The sequence below is a fragment of the Pteropus alecto genome, unplaced genomic scaffold (assembly GCF_000325575.1).
Source record: "Pteropus alecto unplaced genomic scaffold, ASM32557v1 scaffold134, whole genome shotgun sequence".
Lineage (NCBI taxonomy): Eukaryota > Metazoa > Chordata > Mammalia > Chiroptera > Pteropodidae > Pteropus > Pteropus alecto.
The window spans coordinates 11066429-11092237 of NW_006436283.1; the positions used below are offsets into that span (position 1 = coordinate 11066429).

The 25809-nt window shown below is 54.2% G+C and overlaps 1 protein-coding gene across 1 annotated transcript in view; it reads left to right on the forward strand.

Moving 5' to 3' along the window:
- The window catches only part of CACNG4 (calcium voltage-gated channel auxiliary subunit gamma 4), a gene marked incomplete at its 5' end in the record, with an annotated part of 57172 nt that overhangs the window by 27754 nt on the left and 3609 nt on the right, over positions 1 to 25809 (forward strand). Inside the window, 2 exons of the mRNA XM_006912422.2 lie at positions 18777 to 18860; positions 24312 to 24452. Of these exons, the coding sequence (XP_006912484.2) occupies positions 18777 to 18860; positions 24312 to 24452 (225 nt within the window). The remainder of the gene's footprint in view (positions 1 to 18776; positions 18861 to 24311; positions 24453 to 25809) is intronic.

Sequence of the window (25809 nt, forward strand, 5' to 3'; positions counted from 1 at the left end):
ATGATGGGAGTACAGGGTGGATGTTCTTTCTACCTTTCCCCTGGGGACACGGAAACAAGGCCAGGAGAGAGCTGTGCCCCCCATGCTCCCAGCCCCACAGAAGTCCCCAGTTGCAGAAAGGAGTTCAGTGCAGTTCAACCAGCATGAATTAAGCAGAGACTCAAAGATAAATAAGTCACGGAGCTGGCCCTCTGGCTCAGCGGGGGAGACATGATTTGAATATAATGCAGGAAGTTGCAATGATCGGGGTGCGCACAGAGCATTATGTGCACTCGAAAGGCAGGTCTAGCAGCTTCTTGGAAGGGGCGGTGCCCGCCCCGATGACTTCTGGGAGTTCACAAGGTAAAAAAGGGGAGGAAAACTTCAGACAAGGGAGAGAGCTGGAACCAGCACACGACTCAGAAGAGCATGGCACGGACGAGGCGCCCTGCATATTTCAGTGTTGGAGGAAGGCGCCAGCCACCACACTCGAGTCGACAGGAACCAGCCCATGATGGCCGGCACGCCCCAGCTTCGCCTTGCAGGAGCCGAACGTTAATGCCGGTGCTGTGGTCATCCAGGCAGGTGATTTTGAAGGACGCAGTGATGAGGCATCTTTAGGAGATAAAAGTGCAAGACCAGCTGAAGGGCGAACTCTCAGCAGGGTGCAGAAGAGGGGGTAGATGAGAAGCCTTCCGGTGAAGACCCGCTCCCCAGAGGGTGGGGGCGGTAAGACAAGGGGAGGAGGCGGAGGGTCCCCGAGGCCAGGACGATCGCGTAGTGTGGACAGCCACGTCTGGTCCCTGCCGGACATCAGGTAGGAGTGTCCACCGGGCAGCTGGATGCTGGGTTGGAAGTCGCAGAAGCTGTGGACTGGGGATGGGAGCTGCAGAGGGTGCTGGTCACCTGGGGGAGTGTGAAGACAGGAAGTGAAGGCAGAAGAGAAAGTCTAGACACTCCGAGAAGAGATCGAGAAGGACAGTAAGAGAGAAATTAGGAGCGCACGCAAGAGAAAGGCCACAGAAGCCAGAAAAGTAATCTTTGAGAACCGCAAAGGTCCAGGATGACAAGCTATTTCCTTTAAAATGTCAGGCTGCAGGACCCTTCGAGGCAGTTCTTGATAGAGAGTCACTGGGGGGAGATATCGATCTATGCTGAGAATTCCAGGCCCCCTGAGCTGGGACTCCCCAAGAGTGAAGTCCCCAGGCTCTCTTTGACATGTGCATTCCTGAGCCTGGGATTGTCCACTGCTGGTTCCCGTCCTTTAGGACTCGTGCATCCGCTGCCTTGAGTGTCCCCCACTCCCACACCCCCTAAGCACAGTTCCTTTCCAGCAGCAGCACATGGTTGAGCTACCCAGGGCCAGGCCTGGGGCCTCAGCACACTCCTGGGCTGACCCGTCCAGCCCCGCCCCTGCCTCAGGCTCCGTTTCCAGGTCCATTTCATTTGCGGGCAGTCTATACATGTTTCTCCCTCACCCCACCAGGCTCTGCCTTCTCAACTGAGCACACATTTCCATGGAGACACCCTCATCACCTTGGTCCACTTGGGTGCCCAGTGTGATACAGATGCTGGTGAGAGAGAGCCGCTTCTGAGATGCTCTGGGGAGTTCACGGAACATTCTATCATAGGGGCCGGGCCTCCCTCCGCCCTCTCAAGGCCGGCTGGTGCCCGTATGTATTGTGCACAGTGTGTGATGGTGGCAGAGCCAACTGGCTTAAGCACTCAGGCTCTGAAGGATGACCACCTGAGTCCTAATCCCAGCTCTACACTTATGACCTGGGCAGCTCTAGGCAAGTCACTTAACCTCTTGGGGCCTCCATTTCTCACCTATAAAATGGGGTTGTTAATTGTATTAACCAATGTTACCCCAATAAACTTAATTTAAACAAATAATAATAAAAATTAAATTAAATGGGGTCGATGATAACAGAAGCACCCACATGAGAGAGTTATAAAGAGGACTTAACGAGTTAAGCCTTGGAACAGCGAGGTCCTCCCTGAGTGCTAGCTGCTGGTGGTAGTGGTGGTGGTTATTGTGGTAATAGAGGTAGTTAGCATGGGAGCGGCTGCTTGACCCCAGGGCCCCCCCCACCCCCAGACTTCAGTCCGTATCCCTTGCGCATCTCCAGAGACTGGCGAGGAGCCAAGGCAACTGTAAACTATTAGGACCGAGGAGGCTCCAAGTTCAGGCTGTCTGGCTGGGCCACCTTCTGAGAGCATGACTTTATTTAGATGAATTAGCAAGAGGGCCCCTCCCGCTTCCCAAGCTGGCCTGGGAAGGAGGTGGGTAATGGATGAAGAAGCCCCCGGAGAGATGAAGTTAGTTACGTCCAGATACTGATTGCTTCCTAATCAGGTGATGAATGGGGCTCCCCACCACCTGTGTGCAGCCGGCTTCTGTCCAGCCTTAGCCCGGGCCCTCAGCGAGCGGGATCTTGCAGCAGGCCCCGCCCCTTCTCTCTTGCTGTGTCTTCCACTGGCATTTCTCTTGCTTAATGGCAAGGAGCTGGAGCACGGCTTCCCATTAACTTTTATCCTCCCCATAAACGGCCTGCTTGACTCACAGTGACAATTGTTCTGCTCTGTTCCCGGGGGTTCCTCCATCGTCGTCTGCTCGCAGCCAGCCTGTCACCACTGGGTCCCAGTCCACCAACACCTCACTCGTGGGCCCTGCTGTGCCTGTGGAGGGAGGAAAGCTGGCTTTTGCATTTTATTTACTTTTTTCTTTTTCATACAAACAAAGCCCCCGGCCTTAGCTCCAAACCTCCTGGAGGGAGCTGAGGCCGAGTTAGCTAGTCTAGGAATTGAAGGGCCTGGAGATGACAGTCCACTGGCCACCCGCCCTGGAACCCTGAGCCATCGGCAGCTACTCGGGGGTGGGCGTGGCTTCTGGGACAGACTGAGAAGGGCAAGGGAGAACAAATGGGGGCTCGAGACCAAGTCCCCCAGGCTATGAGTCTGGACACAGGAGGATGTGAGTGCAGCAGCCCCGGGAAGGCCACTTTGAGAGGGAGCGGGTGTCCCTAAGCCAGGGCCGCTTTCCAGGGGGAAGGGTGGTTAGTCTGAAGATGGACGGGGATGGGGCACAGATTGGCTTTGCTCGGCCCCATATCGGTAGGTAACCTCGAGGGAGGTTTTCGTCCCAGAGCCTGCATTCTGACTGGCCTCCCTGCCTCCACCCTGTCCTCCCCTACCACCACCACCACCACCCCTTGCAGAGGGACAGACCTTCTAAAAAGCAAATCTGCTCCTGTCTGATTACTGTTCAACACTCTGTAGCTTTGAGGCCCTACTACCTTCCATCTCCTCCTCCTGCCCTTCCTCCCGCCGTATGATGGACCTCTTTCACCTCCTCAGATGTGTCCCCGCCTTCCGACCTGTCGCCTCTGGGCCTCGGCAATGCCGCTCCCTCCACCTGGAAGTCCACCTGTCTTCACCTTGCCAATTCCTCCACATCCTTCAGGGCTCAGCTCTTCTGTCAGTCAGTTCCTGGGGTGGCTTCCCTGAGCCTGCCACAGGGTCCCTACCTCCCCTCAGTGCCAACTCAAAGTCGAGAGGTTCTGGCTTGCTCCCCGCCTGAGCCCAGTGCCTGGCACATGGCAGGCCCTCGGGATGTGATTCTGACTTGAATTGAGGAGGGCTGGATGTCTGTGAATACGCAGCTGCTCTGCCAGCACTGGCAGGGAAAGGAATTGATGTGCTCTCTGTGGCCCCAAAGAGAATGGAAGGTGTGTGGCCCCAAAATTGTGAAGGTCTCCCAGGAAAGCTGCCAGACAGCGGACTGGGCACAGGCAGGATGGCGGGGGCTCTGGGGGTGGGGGACAATGGGACACGGCACTAGGTGTGGCTGATCGGCCCAGGTGCTCTGGGATCCCATCTGAGCCCACAACTTGGTGACTCCTCACCAAGCAACCTGGAAGCATTGCGGTTCCAGCAAGGGAGGAGAATTTTCCTTTTTTTAATTAAGTGGGGTAACATTGGTTAATACAATTATATAATTTTCAGGTGTACATTATAATTTAACATCTGTATATTCTATTGTGTTTACCACCCAAAGTCAGTTTCCTTCAGCTACCATATATTTGATCCCCTTTACCCACTTCACCCTCTCCCTACCCCCCTGTATTTGACCTTCTTAACCCCATCTACCTCCCCCATCCTCTCCCACCCCCTACCCTCTGGTAACCACTAGTCTATCGTCCATGTTCATGAGTCTCCGTTTGTCCTGTTCCTTTGTTGCTTTTAGGTTTATACCCTACATATAAGTGATATCATGTGATTTTCAACTTTTTCTGTCTGGCCTATTTTGCTTAGCATGATTGTCCATGTTGTCATAAATAGCAGTATTTCATCTCTTCTTATGGCTGAGTAATATTCCATTGTACATATGTACCACAGCTCCTTTAGCCAATCATCTATCGTAGGACACTTGGGTTGCTTCCATGTCCTGGCCACTGTGAATAATGCTGCTATGAACATCGATGTGCAGATATCTTTATGGATATGATTTTTAAGCCTTTGGGGTAAATATCCAGTAGAGGGATTGCCGGATCATATGGTAGATCAATTCTTATTTTTTGAGGAACCTCCATACTGTTTTCCATAGTGACTGTACCAATTTGCAGTCTCACCAGCAGTGTATGAGGGTTCCTTTTGCTCCACATCCTCTCCAGCATTTGTTGTTACTTGTCCTGTTGATGATAGCCATTCTAACAGGTGTGAGATGGTATCTCATTGTGGTTTTGATTTGTATTTCTCTAATTGCTACCGATGTTGAGCATCTTTTCATGTTTGTTGGCCATTTGTGTGTCCTCTGGGGAGAAGTGTCTCTTCAGGTCCTCTACCCATTTTTTGATTGGATCGTTTTTTTTGTTGTTGTTATTGAGTCATATGAGTTCTTTGTATATTTGGGGTATTAGGCCCTTATCGGAGGCATTGCTTGCAAATATATTTTCCCATTCGGATGGTCGTTTCTCTACCTTGTTGACGGTTTCTTTTGCTGAGCAGAAGCTTTTTAGTTTGATGTAGTCCCATTCATTTATTTTTGCTTTTACTTTCCTTGCCTTTGAGGTCAGATTCATAAAACCGTCTTTAAGTCCAAGGTCCTTGAGTTTCATTCCTATGTTTTCTTCTATGCATGTTATTGTTTAATGTCTCATATTCAGGTTCTTAGTCCATTTTGATTTAATTTTGGTGTGGGGTGATGGACCACAGTCTAGTTTCATTCTTTTGCATGTGGCTTTCCAGTTCGGGGAAGGAAATTTTAATGTGGCGCTCTGGGCCACGGGTTCTTAATACGTAAAGGGGATGAAGTAGATGGTCCCAAGAGTCCCTTCTAGAATTCTATGATTCGACACCACGATTCTCCTTCCCTCACCCAGACCCTTCAATTAAAACTCTAAGGCTCTTGGAGCATAACTTCCCAGAGATGTGCAGGGCAAATCTACGGAAGAGCCGCTCTCTGTAGAGAGCCGTTTTGCCCTTTGGAGCTTCATATTCGCTGCTCATTAAAAGAAGAAAAGAAACAAAGAAAAACAAGAAAACAACCCTGAGTCTTGGTACTGAGATTTCATGCAAGCAGCAGTTATCAGGCAGATGCAAAGAGAAAAATCACAAGACAATAATTGAACACCCATTTTCCTGTGTCGGGAGAGAAAACAAGCTATTGGTTGGGGAACTCTCCTCGGCTCCACTCAATTACGAAGCTCGGCAGGAAGCCTGGAAAATCCCGGCTGCACTGGAACAAAGGGTTGGAGGAGGCGTCAGGCTGGCGCTGTGGGTGCTCGAAGAACTTGCCGGGTGAGATGAGGGATGGCGGGCGGTGAGAGCGTGAGGCCAGGGTCCTCCCTCTAGCCAAGGGCCAGGGTAGGGTGGACAGGGGCTGGCCTGTGAGGAGAGGGGCTTCTAAGGCCCAAGAACCATCTGTGAGGTCTTCGCAGCAGGCGTTTCTTGAAATGACAGCACTTACGTAGGAGGAGACTGGGTTCAAGGGCGTGGCGCGTTGGCCATCGGCAGGTAAGAAAGCTTTTTCTTACTGGGATGGGGGCGAACCGTCTCTGTGGGGAACCGTCTCCGTGCTGGCCACACGCGGTCTCATTTCTTCATTCCTCAATGGAACTGTGTGAGATCCATGAATGTCCCCACTTTGTCCGCTGGGAAACAGAGATGCTCTACGATTAATGACCGGCCTGCCAATTGTTTTCTCGGGCGACTGAGACCGCAAGAGGCTGAAATTCACAGGTCTCACAGCCTCCACGTGGTGGCACGGGAACTGGCATTCAGCATTCTTGTCGCCGGATACAATGTCCTTCCTCTCCCCTGGGTTCTGTGGTCTCTTGGGAGCCTGCACCCAGTTTTTTGGACCTTGTAAAAGCATTGCAGACCTGCTCTAAGGAAGGAAGGAAGGCCTGGGCTTTGGAGCCCACAGACCTGGGTTGGAATCTCTTTCCCCTGAAGAAGGTGTGGCTGGTTGGGGATTAAGATGCTCCTGGCTGCGGGCACAGAAACCAACTTCTTCTGGCTTGATCCCCAAAGAGGACTTTATTGGAGGGTCCCAAAGGGTTGAAGGAGTTTAACAGCCAAGACTGAGGAAGGGGAGAACCAGGAGCTTTGTGGCCGGCATCCCGGACCATTGAGAATACCCCACTTGCGAACTCCCTGACGTCCCTCAGCCCCCGGATCTCCTGTTTCTGACCCCAAATCCAAACTGCTGAGCGAGCATCTGATTGGGCCATCTCGGGCCAGATGTATGCTAGGATCCCTGGCAGGGAGCAGGGCGTGCTCTGTGTGAGGGACCCATACCCATTCCCACCGGTACACTGGAGAGGTGCATCAGAGCCTCAGGAGCAGCTTGGCACCAGGCAGAGGGCCGCCCTCCTCCATCTGTCCCTGTGTGTCACTGCCCAGCTGTCCAAGCACAAGATCCTTAGAGTCCAGACCTAGAGCAATGCCTTGGTTTACCAGATTAATGGATCTCCAGGGTTTAGGTTTATAGAGACAGCATTTGGGGATAGAAATAGAGTTTTCTCTAAGAATCTAAAGAGGGGGCTTGAAACAGAACCGATTCTAAACAGACCCCAGTCCCCTGTCGAACAGTAGACCAGAGCCCAGTCCCACTGAAACAGCCCCTGCTGATGACAAGAGTGTCTTCTCCCCCCACATCCTCCACCGGCCTCACTCCAGGGCCGTCCCATTCCAGGGGACACCCCACTGGGTGGAGATAGGTGGTGTCTTGGAGATGGAGCTCCCTGCCCACTGCCTGGTTACAGACTAGAGCGGAGGGAGGAGTCATTTTTCCTTTTTAGGTCTGAAACGTTGCAAGTTGAGGCCCAACCCTCCTCAAGATAGCTCTCTCCTCTGACTGACAGGGAGCGAGGGGTGAGGCAGGCTGAGGCCCAGGACCCCACGGACCTCCCTGCCCTGCACTCCTGGCAACGGCGGGTACTGAGGCTGCCATGGCCCCTCTGACAGCTGCAGGAAGCTGCCAGCTCTGAGCCAAGGTTTAAACGTGTCCCTCCTCACAAGGAGCTCCAGTGTGAGGGGAACGATGAAGGGACAGCTTGTTAATCCTGGGGGAGCGCAGCCTGCAATCTCCCAGGCGGCTGGGCTCCTCTGGGACTAAAATAAGATGCCCAAGGGGCCCCAGGATGGGGCCTACAAACCTAACAGGTCAAATGGCACCCCACCAGGCTGGGAATAGAATCCCAGACACACAAAGCAGAGAGGGACTAGAGCTCCCGACATTGGTCATGAGGGGACTTTTCAGTTTAAGGAAAGCTCACAGTGGCACCTTGGAGCCGGTGGCATTGAACCCAGTTCCACTGCAGGGCAATCCAGGCCACCTCTGTAGAGACCGTAGCCCCCACCTACTCCTTTGCAACCTCAGTTCCCCCTCCCCCACACCCCTACCTGGCCCGGGGCTTTTCCTCTGGCTGGACCCCACAGGTCAAACACTACTTACTCCTCAGCTCCTTGGGAGCGGTCCCAGATGCCCCATCCAGCACTTATCCCTAATCCTCTGAAACTGCGGGAACCTGCCATGTCCCTGGTCCCATGTAGCACATGCCCCTGCTGTCTTGTCCGAAGGTGACGTGTGCCCTCACCTCCCCAACTAGGCTACACGGACTCACGTCTTTGGACTCCCACAGGGGGCCAGGCGTCAATAAACGAACGCTCGAGTCAAAGAAAAAAGGGCCGAGTGGATGGACCATGTCAAAAGCCGATAGATACCACAGAAACAACGAGGCATCTCAGTGACTAAGAAAAGAGCCTGTGCGAAACTTGTCCGGCACCGGGGTAGGTGTCATCACGGCCCAGGCTCTGAATCCCCAGCACGCGGCCACAGAGAGGACACAGAGGGCTCCTCCCCAAACTCCGGTCAGAAAACAGTTCGTCAGAAGGGTCCGAAGGAGTTAAAAACCACATTCGCACCCTCACCACATTATCAGGATTTATCCGTCTCAAATGCTTTGACCAGCATGGGTCTCCCTGGGCCTCACTTTAACTCTGAAAGATCAGAACAGTATTTCCCCATTTTCCAAGTGAGGAGATGCTGTGCTGACGGCTGACTGGCAGCCTGGGCCAGGTCCCTCGGGGGTCGGGGGGGGGGGCGGCTCTGACGCTCTGGACACCCCGCCTCAGACTTCTCAGTCGCCACCGAATGACTCTAACCAGAAAGCTCTGGAATGGCAGAGACCACATCTGTTGTGTTCCTTTCTTGTATTATTATTACCGCAGTAATAGAAATACACCAAAATGTATAACGTCTTAAACAAAGGACAAGTGGACTTAACTGCCCACGTAACAGTTCAGACTGGGCGGTCCTCTTAGTGGTGGCTTTTCCGCACAATGGCCTTCGGGCCGGGCCCTTTCTGGCTCAGTCACTCCCTGTGGCTGGTGGGGGAGGCTGTGGAGCTGGAGGGAACACACCCCCTTGGAGAAGTGTCCAGGAAGGGCACACATCACTTCTGCTCCGACGTCATTTGACAACTCTGTCACCTGGCCACATCTAACTGCCAAGGAAGCTGAGAAATACAGTGCAGCCATGTGCCCAGTAGGAAGGGGACATGAGCTTCGATTGAGCCGATAGTCTGCTGCATCTGAGTCCCCGGCATTGAGCACTTAGTAGGTACACGATAAATGTAAATCGGGTCAAGGAACTGAAGGTCATTCATCATGGCTTAACGGGGTCGCACGGAGAGCCAGTGACAAGCCAGGGAGCGAGGGGTCCCCCAGGAAAGTCCGGCCCCGCCCACGCTGCCTCTCCACGCTGCAGTCTCTGCCCGACAGCCTGCCTCAAGGAGCTGGAGACAGGCCAGCCGTGGGAGGACTCCAGGGGGTGCCAATTGGGAAATCATAGCTATTAGGAGGATCTTCTGGAGACGGGCATGGAAGTGGAAGAATTAGGAGTGGGGATGATGGGGAGAAGGAAGCGGGGCAGGGCAAAGAGCTCAGTGGGTGGGAAAGCGCGGAGCCTGGGTTTGTCGATGGCAGCGTGGCGCAGCGGCCTGGATGCCTGACGGAACATCTGCTGTGTTATGAACTAAATCGTGTCCCCTCCGATTCTTATTTTGAAGTCTTCACCTCCATAACCTCAGACGGACCTTATTTGGGATACGAGAGATAATCGAACTAAAATGGGGACACCAGAGTGGACCCAGGATGACCAGTGTCCTTATGAAAGGGGGAAATGTGGAGATGGACACGCGCAGAGAGAGAACGGCGCGTGAAGGCAAAGGCAGAAATCAAGGCGATGCTTCCACAAGCCAAGGAACACCGGCGACTGCCGGCAAACCACCAGAGGCCCGGAACGGACTCTCCCTCAGAACTCTTGGAAGGGACTAACTCCGCCCACACCTTGATCTTGGACTTGGCCTCCAGACATGTGAGACGTTGTTAAGCCACCCAGGTTGTGGTTCTTTGTTACAGGAGCCCTAGAAACAAGTGAACCCCGCCTCTCTGCACTGAATGGTCTGGGCTCAGCCGCCTCCATCCTGACCTCCGGTCCATCCTCTGCAGGCACATCTAATAGGCAAGGACTGAGGTCTCCCCCAAATGGAGCACGCTGCTTGCCGGGGCCTGTACTGCGTTTCTTCTTCTTTTCATACCTCCTTGCCGCCCTCCTCCCGTGCAGCTCCCTTCAGAAGTGGCTGCTGCCTGACCAGGGCCTTCTAACCCTAAGTCACCCCCAGGGAGACTGTACAGTCAAGTCCCATGTCAGGCTACCACGCGAGACCCCCCAGCCCAGCCCAGCCTCCTCGGCCTCTGCACCCCAGTGCTTCTCCCTACTCAACGCTATCCGAGTCTAAAGCACAAGGCCGGCCTACCTGGGTGCTTGGCCCCCGTGTGTCCTTCGCTTACATGGTGGCGTCCCCTCCGTTCACACCGGCACCTCTCAGAAACCCTGCTCCTCCGCTCACCCCCGCCCCTCCCTGACCACTCGCTGTCCTGACAGGTGTGGGACCCTGGACTGCCAGCTCTCTGCTTGAGCATCTCCACCTCCAGTGAAAGGCTATCCAGCCTCAAATATCAGCCAGTGCCCTGAGCCCAAGAGTCTGGGAAAAGAAGTTTTCCTACCAATAAAGAGTATTGGGCACCCACACCTCCCCATCACGCTTCAGCCGATCAGAACTACTTGTAGCCTTGATGGCACACTGTGTTCTGCCTCCAGAATGTGAGAGGTAAGGGCACATAGTCTGGAGCCTGGTGGCCTGGCTTCAAATCCTGCCTAGGAACCCTAGTCACAAATCCTACCTACTTCATAGTGTTAGTGTGAAGATGAAGTGAGTTCATAAACTCCAGTTGCTCAAGAATGGCGCCTGGCACACAATAGACGCTGAGTAAATCCCTGCTATTATTCGTATTGTGAGGATAACACTCTTCCCCACCCCCTCACCTACGATCCTGGCCCAAACGCTGCCACCCCTCGGTTCTCCACCTCCTCTACCAAGTCTTGGGTCCTTTCTGGAAACAGAGCCCTCCAGGCCTGCTAGGCTGCTCCCGCCCTTCCTGGGGGAGGTTCGGCCTAGGGAAGGGGGCCGGGCTCACAGATAAGCAGCCCTGGGAAAACGCTGGAAGAGAAGCTCTGCCAGGAGGTGACTGGCACCAGGACAGGGCGCTCTTCCCACCTGCCCCACTCTGAGATAAGGACTTGGTTCATTGGGTCCTTGGACGTTGGCAGTGACCAGCATACAATGACCTGATTCACGGTAGGAGGCGGCCACTTCAAATTATTATAAAGTTCAAACTGAGAGCTATTTGGAAAAATAAATGTTGTTTGACGATTTCCCAACATGTAAGATGATTCGAACAAAGCTGGTGGAAGGTTTGGCCCTCGTGTAGTCCACCCTCACCTCCCAGAACAAGAGCTTAGGACGATGCCTAACTCAGACCTGGGCCCCAGCGCCGGGCGCGTGCTTGGCACAGCAGTGTGTGCTCAGCGCAGGTATTGTCAGGGAAAGGACGGTGCAGAAAAGCACCACTCGGCACCCTCTTCGACTGGCTCCCGGTTCTGTGCATTCACATTGAGCCTGTCCTTGAGCTGAAAGGGGCCTCGCCAGGCCTCCTCCTCCCAACAGCTCTGCCAATCCAAAGCTGCCTTTTCCAAGGCCTGGAGGCGCCATCGCCTCCTGCTTCACCGTCAGGAAGCTGTTTTCTTGAACCCAGTGCTCTGGGTTGCTGTCTGGCTTCACGTCCTGGTTTGTCTTGGGGAGGAAGACCAGAGGCCTTCCTAACTGCCTTAGATCCCCTTCCTACATTCAGAGAACACAATGGGATGTCAAGAAGCTGGATTCCAGGGGCCGCCGCTCTGCCACGTGCACGTCGGGTGTCCCTTGAGCCTCTTTTTAAAAATGAAGCAAAGAAGACTTTCCTTTACGGCGGAAGGGAGAATGCCTACCAGTTCAGAGCTGGGCCTCTGCCGTGGGGCTTGTGAAAGCACTTCTTTCAACATCTCTAAGCCTCTTTCTTCCATCTTCAAAGGAGCATTATTAAAAAAGACGAAATGGGCTGATGCATCGAACGTGCTCAGCACAATAGCTGTCATCCTAGCCCGAGCTGGGGGTTGCACGCAGGTAGTGTATCTTGGGTGGCCATCCTAAAGAGTGGCCCCGGGGAGGGCCTGGGGACAGTGAAGCCGAGACAGAGGCAGAGCCAGTGCAAGGGCGTCCCTGAGTTGATGATCATCCTTTGGCTCAGTCCTCCTAGAACCTACCCCCCGGAAGCAGGTAGAATGGGCCTAAGGATGGAGGTGGGAACATTTATCCACCGGCTCCCATCCTCTAGGTTACCTGGGGGGGCGGGGGAGGGCAAACCCCTCAAGCTTCCAGGGAGGAAGCGGGAATTGGTGTGTCGGCTGCATTTTAGCCTCTAGTGCACGAGTGCACCAGCACATCTTCACTTCGAATCAGAGGTTCGGTTCCTGTTTTTTCTTTTAATAAGCCTTATTGGTTCATTTCCGGACATCGTAGAAATCTCAGAAAATACAGAAAAGAAACTCAGAAAATAGTTCTACATGTGCACACACAGTGCCATTCCCCTGGGCAACCTATCCAGTTACATGGGCAAAAAGCAAGAACTCTTTCTTGCTTTTGGTGCCGCTGAATGGAGGCATCAGCAGGTGACATGTGCGTGGAGCATGGAGCCAGCTGCTGCATCAATGAATGGGTGGAGTAACAGGTGGCAGAGAAGCATGAGGTGGCACGAAGGGTGTCCATACACTGTCAGTAGGTGTCCGCTGCAGCTGTTCGTGTTGATGAGAGTCAAATGAACCAGCGCTTATGAAAACGCTTCGCAAACGGTAAAGGATTATGTGAATTGTCACCATTATTATTGAGTCACCCTCTCACATTCTTTTCTCCAGGATTCCCTTAGTCGACAGACCTCTGAGGTGGCCCATCGTGGAGGCTTAGGTCAGACGCTGGCGCCCCTGAAATGACTCGTAGGGTGACCAACTCATCCTGGTCCGCAAGGGGCTTTCCTGGTTTTAGCACCGGAAGTCCTGCGTCCCAGTACCCTGAGAGCTGCGGGCCGGTCATCCTAGCTATAGATCAGGGCGTGCCCTTCACAGCCCAGAGAGAGGACAACGAGATCACTCGTGCACTAGAGGCTAAAATGCAGCCGACACACCAATTCCCGCCTCACTCACCCGCTCCCACCGTGGACCTGTGGCCATTTCGAACGCACCAGCACATCTTCACTTCGAATCAGAGGTTCGGTTCCTGTTCTTTCTTTTAATAAGCCTTATCGGTTCATTTCCGGACACCGTAGAAAACTCAGAAAATACAGAAAAGAAATGGGAAGGAGAACATTTCAATTCACTCCCAACCCTACCACCCAGAAATAATACACTGCAGACATTTTAGGATATTTCTTTCCTGATGCTTCCTCTGCCTATAGAAATACCTTTAACCAAAGTGGTTCACGGATTATGCGGCTGAATGGCTATCTTAATACGTGGGCACACTCCTACACCTTTTCTCTGCGAAACAGTCCTAGAATCTTAGGACAGGCGGGGCTCCCTCTGACCCAGTTCCCGAGTTTTGTGGATGAAGAAATAACACGCCTGGGACCACGTGACTGATGAAGCCTCTTCACACCAGTGGTTTCCTGGCCACCGAGTCTCTGAGCACACAGGCCAGCGACCTCAGACTCCGAGTGCCTCCGTATTCCCGCAGCGTGGCCGGGCCAGGATCTCAGAATTAACCGCCCTAAAGATCACTTAATATACATGTAACACGGCAGGCGGCCCGTTCGCCGAGAGAGAACACGCGCAGAGTGGACTGGAAATGGCTTTCTCTTGTACTTCTCGCATCGGCCATTAATTTTCTCCCCATTCAATGCCTCAGGCCAATGCTAACAAAATTAAATTGGACAGGGATAAATGTAAAGTCCCAAGGACCAAACACTCCACTCAACAAAAAACAGGTTGGGAGAGGTGAGGCAGCCCTTGTGAAAAAGTCCTGGGAGACCAAGTCGGCAAAAACACCGGGTCCCATTAACAGAAGCACGGGGTCCAGAGAAGAGGAGGAGACGGTGCCGCCGGGTTCTGGGCTGGTCAGTCCCAGCCCAGAACGGTGGTCTTGATGGTGGGTGCTGAACTTCTGGGAGAGTTGGGAGCTGACCCAGAGGACGGAGCCAGGCTGGAGAAGGGTCTTGATACCATCAAAAGAGAAATGGCTAGAGGAACTAAAAATGTTTGACATTCATTTAGGTGACGTTTCCAAATTCTTGACTGTACAGGCAGGGAGCAACCTCTTTTACTCTCCGTGTACCACTTCTCTAGACTGGGGGTGGGGGTCAGGTTGGGGGGGTGAGGTCAGGCTTCCAGCCTCTTAATAAGGTCTGGCCAGAGAAGGCATCTGGTCCCAACTGTTGGCAGCTTGTAAGTCACCTCTTCTCCTCACCCACAAATCCTGGACAGCTGGAAAAAATAGTTTGTGCTTCCATCCCATTAGACACGATTTCTCTCTTCCATGATTTGAAAGGTTGACACATGATTGAAAGAATTTTTTTTTTCCCCCAAAAGGGATTATAAATACCACCCGAGGATGAAGTTTTGTGGAGGCAGGCGTCCTTTCAGGAACTTAAAAGCTGTTTGAAAAATGGAATGCTGTGGGAGGTGGCGAGGCCCCCATCCCTGGCAGTTCCCAATCGGGGGGTACTGGCTAGAGGATTCGGTCGACTGGCGAAGTCGCTTTGGAGACCTAATCCTGAGAGACTGCATGAGTTTCCTTGTAGCGCACTCAACAAGACGATGCTTTTGCAGATGCTCAGTAAACATGGCCTCTTAGATGCCGCCCACGGGCTTTGTAGCTGACAGAGAAGCAGGAAGGCCTAACGTGGCTGTGAGGGGGGCCGCGTTCACCTGCTGCAGGGCTGGGCCCCAACGAAGAGGCAGGATGTACTTCCTCTCACACAGCCACCAGCGACACACCTGCTTTCCTTTCCTAGAGCTGCCACAGCAAATCACCACAAAGCGGAGGGGTTTAGGACAACGGAAATCGATTGTCTCGCAGTGCAGGAGGCCAGACACCCAAAATCAAGGTATCAGGAGGGCCGTACTCCTTCTGAGACTGGGTGGCATCCTTCCTTGCCTCTTCCTAGCTCTTGGTGGTTGCCAGCTCTCCTGGGAACCCCTCAGCTTGGAGACACATCACTCTGATCTCTGCCTGTCTTCACATGGCCTTCTCCCCCGTGTCTGTCTGCATATTATAAGAAAACCAATGATTAGATTCCGGGCCCACCCTAGTTCAATGTGACTTCATCTTAAAACTTGAATGATATCTTCAACACCCTGTTTCTGAGCAAGGTCACATTCTCAGGTACCAAGACTTTAACATACCTTTTGGGTTGGACACAATTCAGCCTACAACAATACCCATTCTTTTAGTCTGTGCAGATGATCTCAGTGCAGAAGGAAGAAGGGAGAGAAGACAGGGAAGGAAAGGAGTCCACTAGTGGAGGAGTCACTGCACAGTGCGTGTAGTCAGTGTATCTTGGAGCATAATTCTTTGTGGGGAGACCCATAGTATGCATATGTAGCATATGCATAGAAAGGGTATGTTTATTTCAATGATACAGTCGAATTGATGAACGATAACTGTGGACAGCTACGCAGCCACTAAAAAGAATGTGTTAACAATGAGTTATTATTTTGGACAGTAATTTCTATTTTCAATTTCTGTCAAATATAAAACAGCCTCCTCAATGTGAAGTGGAGGTTAGCAAAATATATTGCAGGAGTACTTGGAACAAACATGTCTCTATGCGAGCTAATATTTCAAAACCTGAGTTTTATTTTCAGACTGAACAGATAAATATATGGCTTTCTCATTTTTGCCAAAGAACATTTTTCTTTTAGCGTTATCAGTGTTGGAGCAAACTTTATTTCTCTAGTATCTATGCTATTTTTTTCCTTGTGAGATTTTCGGCAACTTTTGGATTAGTTATTCACTGATTATTTTTTATTTAAAAATAAACAAGATTTTTAAAAAGTCAAATCTAAAGGTATTGCCCTGGAGAGATGTTTGTACATATTATTAAGTGAAAAAAAGCAGGTGACGGGGTAAAGTGTATTATATAATTCCATCTTAAAAATAGGGATTAATGCCCTCCTCAAAACCAGTTTGTCAGTCCCTTTTAAAACTAAACATGCAACTGTCATATGACCCAGCAGTTGCACTCCTGGGCATTTATCTCAGACAAACGAAAACTTAAGTTTACCCAAAACTCTGCTCATGAATGATTCTAACGGCGTTATTAGGAATAGCTGGAAACCACAGGTGTAACAGCTGGAAACAATCCAGATGTCACCAACTGTGGTACAGCCATGCCGTGGAAGAGCGCTCTGCAGTTAAAAGGAACAACCTGTTGATCCATAAACGACTTGGATGAATCTCAGGGGAATTATGCTGAGTGAAAAGAGCGGATCTCAAAGGTTGCCAGCTGCGGGATTCCATTTATAGAACATGCTCGAAATGACAAAACTGTACAAATGGAGAACATCCTAGCGGTTGCCATAGGTCGAGGAGGGGCTGGGGGCGGGAGGAGGTGGTGTGAGGATAAAAGGCCACAGAGGGTCCTCCTGGGGGGTGGAGATGCTCTGTGTCTTGACTGTAGCCATGTCAGTATCTGGCTGCAATGTGATGAGGATGGGGACGCCGGGTAACGGTACTGATCTACAACAGTGTGTGAATCTGCAATTATCTCCAAGTAAAAAGTTTCATTTTTTTTAAAAATAGGAAGATGTGAGAAGATTCACAACAGACTGTTGACCCTGGAAAACGTGTCTGAAGAGAGATTATTTACTTTTCAACCTCTTACTGTTCGACATGTTGCAACAAGCATGTGTGACTTGGCGATTGTGTCTAGGTTCATAAAGTAGCCCCGAAAATGTGTGGGGGACGGGGAGGAATGGCAGAAAGCTCTACCAAGTGCACCCCAGCCTGGAAAACGCTTGTTCTGTATCTGGCGTGTGGGATCCGGGGAGGAGGGGAGAGCGTGGCCCACTCCGGCCTCCATGTCCCCCCGCCCCCGGCCATCCTGACCCCAGCCTGCCCTGGCGTGCTTCCCCCTTGAACACAAACACTTATGATTTTCCACCAACTCGACCACTCGCAAAAGAGGAAAGGTCCCACAGAGCAAGGAGCAGGTGATTTCTGCGTCGGAAAGCAGCAAACCCTGCCCTGAGCCATCGCCGTGGGCCAAGGACCACCTAAGTGCTTCTTACTTATTATCGTGCGAGTCTCCTGCGAGCCTTAGGAGATAAGGCCTGTGGTTATCCCTGTTCCACAGATGAGGAGACTGAGGCGGGTAACAGTTGTTCGTGCTTGACCTGGCACAGGGAACAATGTCGAAGCATCTAGCACTCAAAGCATCAACCTCTGAGACCCTCATCTGTCCTTGACCGAGCTCAGCCCACCCACCAGTGGTCCTCAAGGCCCATGAGCCTTCAGGAGGAAGCAGGGGTCCTTACCCAGACCCCATTTCTCTGGAGGCAGCAGCTTAGGAAGCAGAAGAAGGGGGGAGCTTGGGCAGGCAGCCAGTGAGCCCGCTAACTGGTAAGCGGCTGGAAGACCGGCGTGCTCCCAGCTTGTCAGAGACCACTCCCAACGGGAAGCGCCTAGAGATGAGCCCTGGGCTGGCGCAGGCCCTGCTTCCAACTCGGCGTGAGGTCAGTCTGGGCTGCGGGGGCCAGCAGGACACTTGGCGGCGGCAGCTGCAGCACAAGAATCAGCCCCAGTTGGAAGCAGTCCCGGCCTGGCTGTGCGGAGCCGTCAAGGTGAGCTCCTTGCTTGATCAGGGACGCTGACCTGGATGTGAGGGCCTCGGCTGGCAGGGCAGGGCACCGCCCCTCTGCCTGTGTCCAGTTCTGTGCTGGGCATTCCCAGACTGCAGGGGAGCAGGCACTGGGAGAGTTGGACGGAAATTTCTGGAAGGGAAGACCGGCCTGTCCTCTTGTAGTTAGTTATGACACTAACCAGAGTGTCCTGCCTCCCTCCGGGGAGGGCCACCTCTCAGAGCAGGGAGGGGAAACCAGGCGGGAGCTGCCTCGGCCTCTCAGGAATGTCTCTTGCTCCAGGTCCTCTTCCTTCCATCATGCTGAGCGAAGGGCTGGAGTCAGGTTGCCCACTGTGGGCACCTTAGGGGGCGCGCAGTGTGACAGCATTTGAGGGAGAGGGAAAGACACAGACAGACTCCTGGGGGCAAGTTCCCTCCTGACACCCCTGACCCATAGCTCCCCTGATACGGCCTCCAGCCCCTCTTCAGCCCCAGCCCCTCCCCCTACACTGGTCCTTCAGAGCTCCAGTGTCACTGGACTCCTGACCGCTCCCCAGATTCACCACGCTCTGACCCTCCTGCCGTCTTTCCACGGCTCCCTTCTCTGCCTAGAAGGTCCCCTCTGCCCAGTGGCAAGTTCTTTGTCAGGGTTTAAGGTACGGCTCTGCGGTTTCCAGGATTGCGCTTCCTGCCTGCCCAGGACAGTTCTGCTTGAGGCCCCTTGTCCCTGCAGAGTTATTGATGGGGTGTCCTTTCGCTCATGGGTGATAAAATCAGACGTGGACCATAAATGGTGGGGTCAGCTTTGGGGCACTTAGCCACTGTGCTGTTTGTTGTTCCCTTTGCATATGCCTACCCCGCCCCCCTCACCGACCGGGGACGCCTGAGCCTGCCTCTTCTCTCCGTGCCCAGGACCTGCACAGAGCCCGGCACACGTGCAGTCACCAGGCCCGGAATGAATGGGCGCGTGAGCGCTGAGAACGGTAACAACGTTCTTTTCCGCTTGTTCCCTCCAGGGATCTATAAAGGGCACTGCTTCCGGATCAATCACTTCCCAGAGGACAACGATTACGACCACGACAGCTCGGAGTATCTCCTGCGTGAGTATCGAGAATCCTCTGCTTCCCCTGTGTGCGGAGGGGAAGCCGGGTGCTGGGTGGGCAGCTGGAGGAACGATACGCCCCGTGGGGGTGCGGGGCCTTTCTATGGATGTCCTCGCTCCCTTTCGGACTCGGAATCATTAACTCAGAGGATGCAGCTTTGCTCAGCACCGCCGTGACGTGCTGGGTGTCCCAAACGAGTTGCTTGGCTGATAGGCCCACGCTCGGGGAGACCGAGGCCCTGGGGAGAGCCGACGAGGGTGCCAGCGTCCCGCTCCCCAGCACTGCTGGGTGTGGTTAGCTTCAGAGGAGCTGTTTGCTGCAGCTGGGCCCGGGGCCCGCAGGTTAAAGATGTAGGCTTGCCTAGGCCAAGCCTCCCTGGGGGGCTGCGACATCCCAAGCACATCGCCCTGCCAGCACTGGACCTGCCCACCTCTCCCCACACACACCCAGCATTCTATTCTCAGAAAATCAGATGAAGTCCCGCGCGAAGACAGCCTCCTGGGTGCCAGGCAGCCTGTGAGAGAAAGCGAGGAAGATGGCAGAAGTAGCCTCTGCTACATAGGCCTGAAGTGTTTTCAGCACCAACTGGTGCAGCCACTTCATCTGCCCATGAGCTGCCCCTTGAATCCCCACCCTGCCCAGATCCTGTGGCTGGCCCCAGAATGGAGCCAGGAAGTCACAGCACATACTGAACCCAAAGGACAAACCCAGCCCCATGCCCTAAATCCAGATCTCATCCCCGGGCCCGGGACTACCTCCCTGGGAGGAAGGAGGGAGCTGAAGGCAGAGCAGGAGAAAAACAGCACCACTTCCAAGTCATTTTCCCATTCGAATTAGCCTAGACACACGCAGAGCTGCTCACAGCAGGACCCCCGGGGGCTTGGGCCTGCCTTCATTTATAGAGAATCGATACCACCATCCTCAGAGAGAGCACAATTCACTCTGCACCTACTTATGGATCATTTTTTTCCTAAGAGAAAGGATTTTGGTTCTGAGTCATCTGGTGAAATAGAGCAGCACGTGGTTCTCACGGAGCCTGGGGCAGTGTGAGGCTGCTCTGGCCAGGCCCAGAACCTGAAATCATTCAACCAGATCTGCCTCTCCTTCCTCCTTCCCTCACCTTCTCCTCTTCCTCCCACCCGTCCTCTCTTTCTGCTTTCTGGGGGCCGGCACCGAACCAAGCAAACGACATTCCATAGGGTCGCCACGAATAGTTGTGCGGGTTGCACGCTGCACAATTTGGAGGATGCCACTTGCAGAGACTGTGGTATGAATGACAGCCTTCGACCTGCACAGCGTGCGGCCTGCACAGCCATCCACCTGGGGTGGCCCCTGGTGCTCAGCCCAGCTGGGATGGCTCCACTGAAAATCTACCCACTCAGAACCTGCCCTTTTCTGCCACACCCAGGGCAGTCAGGCGCCTCAGACAGTTCAGAGGGCAGATTTGCCCCACTGACCAACCCTGGGACTGTGAGGGAGGAGAAGCCAGCCAAAGAGAACAAACCACACCCTCTGCGTTTCCCACTGAACTTGTCTGAGGTTACGGGCATTGGCACTGGTTCTTCCTCGTCATTCCCCTGCCCCTGTCCCCATCAGGGTCCCCAGAGCTCTAGGATCTCTTTCTAGACTGGTCTCATGACGTATCAGCCCGGAGGTCAGGCAATGTGGCTTCCTGAGGTCCCGGCTGGAAGCAGATGGTGCGCTCGGCAGATGGGGTGGACGAAGGGCGTCAGTGCAGGACTATGGACAAAGGTGTGGGCGAGGTTATGGGAAACTTGCAAGGGACGGCAAGCACACAGGGGCGAGCCGCAGGAGAAGCCGCACCCCTCCCCCCCTTCAGGCCTGGACAGGTGAGGGAGGTAGGTATGGGAACCCGGAGAAGGGTTGCCGTAAGGACAGAGTCACCTGGCGGGAGCTGTGGCCTTTATGAAGAATGCAGCCACCCGATGCACAGCCTGCAGGAAGGAAGTCTCACCTGCATGCTCCTCCAGAAGCCAAGTCAAGGGTGCCCGCTGACTCGTCCATGGTGTTAGCCTCCCGGGCCCAGGACTGGAAGGAGAGAGGAGGACCGAGGGTCTGGGGGGCAGACCGAGAGCATGCCACGCAGGCGCCGTCCAGCGCAGGTTCCTGCCGTCCTCAGACCGCACCAGCAATGAGCCCAGGGAGGGAGAGAAGGCTGAGAGGCCTCAGCAGTGATTTCCCCACATGAAAGGATAGTGACAGCTCAACAGCAATTAAAGCTTATTTGGGAAGGAAATGTTCTCAAATGTACCCTACAGGGAAACCAGCGCGGTCATTAACAAGCCTGGAGATTCCCCAGGAAGAGAAGGGGTGATGGCTTCAGGGCCTGTGAGCTCTGGGTGCCGGTGGAATTGGGGTGGAGGGCAGAGCTGACTCTCCAACAATGAGGGCTTTTGCCACTCAGGAGCTGCAGAAACGGGGAGAATTGGCCCTGAAACGGAGCTCCAGAGTATAGGTCCTGTGAACTTGGGGCCGGAGGGAGTAGGCAATGTTCTGGGACAAGCCAAGGTCACGGTCACCAGCCTGTGTTTCCCAGGACACCCTGGTCCCTAGTATTCAGTCCTCTGGTCTGTGTCCAGACGGTTGATCCTCAAAATATATAGAAGCACAAAAGAGAGAGAGAGAGAGCTCTGGAGGCTGATGTTTGCAGGTGACAGGGATCATGGGAATTCATTTACTCACTTATTCAATAAATAACAGAAAGTTTTTTGTGGGCCTACTGTGTGCCAGGCACTGTTTTAGGCATGAGAGATACAGGAGTGAACAAAACAGAGCTCCGCCCTCCCGGTGCTGACGCTGCAGAGGAGAACAGGTGTGTCGGAGGTCACAGAAGGTTCCAGTGGACTCCCTGTGGGAGAGCCTGCTAGAGTGGCGGCTCAGCTGTCCAGGTGTGGGGCACCAGCCCGGGCAGGTCCACGGTTGTGCTTCTTACACCTTTGACAATTCAAGAACAAAGTCCGCCCCCAAGCCGTGCATTTGAAGCCCTCCAGAGAAACCAGGGCTCCTTGGTGGGCTCTGGGCTCCGGCGAGGCCTCTGTTGGTTGGCAGCTCCACAAGCAGCTGGGGCTGCGAGGCCACCACCCACACCTCACCTGCTCTTTCTCTTCCACCGGCCTCGCCAGCCCCACGGGCTCCCGAGCATCTGACCCTGGGCCTGGGCCCCTTTTCCAGATTCCACACTTCCAGATAGGAGGATGATCTCTGTGCTCAGCCTCACAGTGCTGGTGTCAGGGCTGCTGGGTGTGCCTGAGGGCGAGTTGAAAGGAGGTGCACTGGGCCTTGATCTGGCCACGGGCTGGACACTGACCGTGCTTGCCCCTCAGCTCCACGTAAAACCAGCCTGTGCCATTGTCCACAGCGACCCCGACTGGCGTCTGCACATCCGGAGCTCCAGAGTGAGCCCATGTGGCAAGGGACAGGTGCTCACAGGACTTACCTGGGCGGGGTGGATGGCTCTGAGCCAGACCTGGCCTCAGCGACCTTAGAGACGCCAGGCTCCCTTCTCTCTGCCCCTCTGAGCGAGCGGTCTGCAGATCGAGGGCATCAGAGGGGCCCTGATCCCGGCTTTGCTGGCCGGCAGAGCTCAGAGGACTTTTCAGAAGCCCACAGGAAACCTCCCAGAGCCCGCGGCTGTAAGAAGCCAGAGGGAGGAGGAGGAGGAGGTGGCGGAGAGAAGAGCTTCATTTAATGCCCCAAACAAACCCCTCTCTGTGAAGCAGGGGCACACACTGGTGGGCTTACAGAAGAGGAGACAAACGCTGTCTTCAGAGGCTGAAAGGCCACAAACCAGCTCAGCTGGCTCAGGAGTTTGGTGCCTGCCAGCACTCCCTGACTCACTGTCCCCTGCTGGGGCCACCAAGGGTCCACCCAATGAGATTTCTACTGGGCTGGGAAACCTGCCGGCACATCAGGAAGGCTGAGCTTGGGGCTCCTCTTCACGTCCCCCTTCCTTTCCTCATTCCCTTCCTCCCTGCTGTGTGCTAAGGAAGGGGGACCCACATCCCCCAAGCCCCTACTAAGTGCTTTATGAACCTTATTTCATCAAATTCTCGCATCGATCGTCGTGGGCGGTATATTCTTTTCCTAGGGCCACCGTAATAAATTACCACTAACTGGGTGGCTTAAAACAAAAGGCATCTGCCCTCTCGCGTGTGGAAGCCGGAAGCCTCCAGTCAGGCATGGGCGGGGCGTGCTCCCACAAGGCCACGGGGAGGGTGCTTCCTCTCCTCTTCTAGCTTCTGCGGCTCCCAGGCCTCCTCGACTCGGAGCTGCATCCCTCCTCTGTCTGCCCCATCTCCACACAGCTTCTCCCTCGTGCGTCTCCTCTTCCTATAAGGGCACTTGTCATTGGATTCAGGGCCCACCCGAATCCAGGATGGCGTCATCTCGAGACCTTTAGCATCCTCATGTCTGCAGAGACCTTTCTTTCAAATGAGCTCACATTCATAGGAACCAATGGTTAGGACTTGGACATGTCTTTTGGGGGCCACAATTCAACCCCCTATAGGGAGGTATTACCACTGTCCCCAGGCTATAAAAGAGGGGACCTTGGTGGTCAGAAGGTAGCTGCCCTGGTCACCCTGCTAGTCAGTGGCAGAGCGAGGGTGCAAATCTAGCTCTGTTAGACACGACGGTCCATGCTCGTCCCACTCTGTCCAACCACATTCTCCTCTGTGACCTCACGAGGTCGTGAGCTTCCCTGTCCTCGTCTGTCACCTGGGGGTGATGACGATGATGATAGAGATAAAGGCTGTCACTTAGGAAGTGTGTGCTGTGGCCAAGCCTTGTGCTAAGCCCCTTATATGTACAAAACTAACTATAGGATTATGAATTTCATTCCACAAAATGGGGAAACTCAGTTTTAGAGAGGTGAAGTGACGTGACCAAGACTACACAGCCAGCATGTCACAGAGCAGGGCCTGCAACCAGACCCACTCAGTGCTAAAGCCTGTGTCCTCAGCCAGCCATCGGAGGTGCCTGTCACAGATGCCGCCTCCCAGCCTTCTGGAGGCTTCCTGGGGACGGTGCCCATGAAGGGGTCAGGGGATTGTGAGGTGTCATCGGAACGGGAGGCAGTCTCCTGTTTTCATGGCTGTTACTGTGGCCTCCTTGGTGCCACTGAGGAGCTCTCCTCCCTTCTGGCGGGCAGAAGTGCAACCCACACGCAGGAGTGCCTAAGCGAGACGTGGGCAGTTGTGACTCCAGCCCACTTGGCGTCCGGGGGGAGAACCAGCAGGCCTGTGTCATCACTTACATTTGGTCCAGCTGCCCCACCAGCCCCAGCTCCCAACGCTCCACGGTCTCCAGGGCCTGATGGGAATGTTCACAGTCAGGGGGAAGGGCCTTGAACACGGGGGCTGCTGGCCAATGCCATGGCCGTGCCCAGGAGGATACCACCCTCTCTGCCCCATCTCCCGCCTGGCCCAGGCATCGTGCGCGCCTCCAGCGTCTTCCCCATCCTCAGCACCATCCTGCTCCTGCTCGGTGGGCTCTGCATCGGTGCCGGGAGGTTCTACAGCCGCAAGAACAACATCGTCCTCAGTGCTGGCATCCTCTTCGTGGCTGCAGGTGAGCCGGCCGCTCTGGGCCCCGCTGCACGGAGCACACTTCCGGGGCGGGGCGGGGGGAACAGGCCGTATAGTAGCTGTGCGTGATTAACTTCAAAAGTCCAGATATGTGAGGGGTAAGGCACGGGAACCACTGCTTACTGGGTGCTGGGTCTCCTTTTGGGGTGACAAAAATGTTCCAAAGTTAGATAGAGGTGATTGCACAATCGTCACTGAATGGGGCACCTTAAATGGTTAATGTTATGCGATGCGACCTCACCTCAATAAAGAATAGCGAGTCCAGGTGTGCAAAGTGCCACGAAGGGGTAGCACCACTGCCTCACAAGCCTGTAACAGGGACACCTGGCTGAGTTGGGGGTCCAGGAGGTACTCGGAGGGACTTGCAGACACCAAGCGCTGAGCAGGACGAGATGTGGCGAGGAGGTCTGGGGCTGGCGAGCGTGCAGAAGGAGCAGAGACGCCCAGCGAGCCTTGGCGCTGCAGACGTGGAAGAAAGCCAGGCCCGAGTCTCTTGGGGCACAAGGAGCGGGTGCCTGCTGGGGCAGAGCTTGGCCAGAGGCCTCCTCGGTGCCCTGGCAGCACCGCTGGAGCTCAGATATAGGCACAGCAGGTCCCTGTCAGGAGAAGCCGTCGCTGGCCCGTTCCACTGAGTAAGTGCGAGGAAGGTTACAAAGCTCGGCGATTCCTCCCTAAGTCGTCATCGCAGCTCCTTGCACCTTCCCGTCGGTGCGTTTGCTTTCGAGGCGCCTTTCTTCTTACACTAGACTGGGGAGGCGGCCTGAGCTGCAGCCCAGCCCTGCTCTCCGCTCCAGGTCTGCACGTCCCAAGACGGTCGGGTGGTATCCGAGTGTCGATAATGAGAATTGCGACGATGGCGGGGGCCGTGCCTCCTCTGCTGAGGACGGGGAAGGGGCATCCAGGGGTGCCCGGCCCACACAGGTGCCCGTAGCTCGTCCTCTTCCCCATCTCATCTTCTCCTCACAGAATCTCTTGGGGGGGAGGCTACTTCTGTTTACCTCATGGAACTGAGGGTCAAAGCAAGTAAGGGACCGGCGCAGGACCTCGTGGCCAGGCCGACGGAGCCCAGGCTCCTGGCTCCATTTTTTGTGCATTTTCTTCTACGTCATTTCTACTTTTGTTTCCTTCTAGGGCAATAAATATGTGTGTGTTCGGAATGTGTGTGTGTGTGTGTGTGTGTGTGTGTGTATCCAAGCGGGGCATATATATGTGTCAGGAGTGGTATGTGTCTGTGTATACATGTGTCTGTGTGTATGTGTGTGTTTGTGTGTGTCTGTGTGTCTGTGTGTGTGTGTGTGTTTGTGTGTGTGTGTGTGTCTGTGTATCTGTGTGGTTTTGTG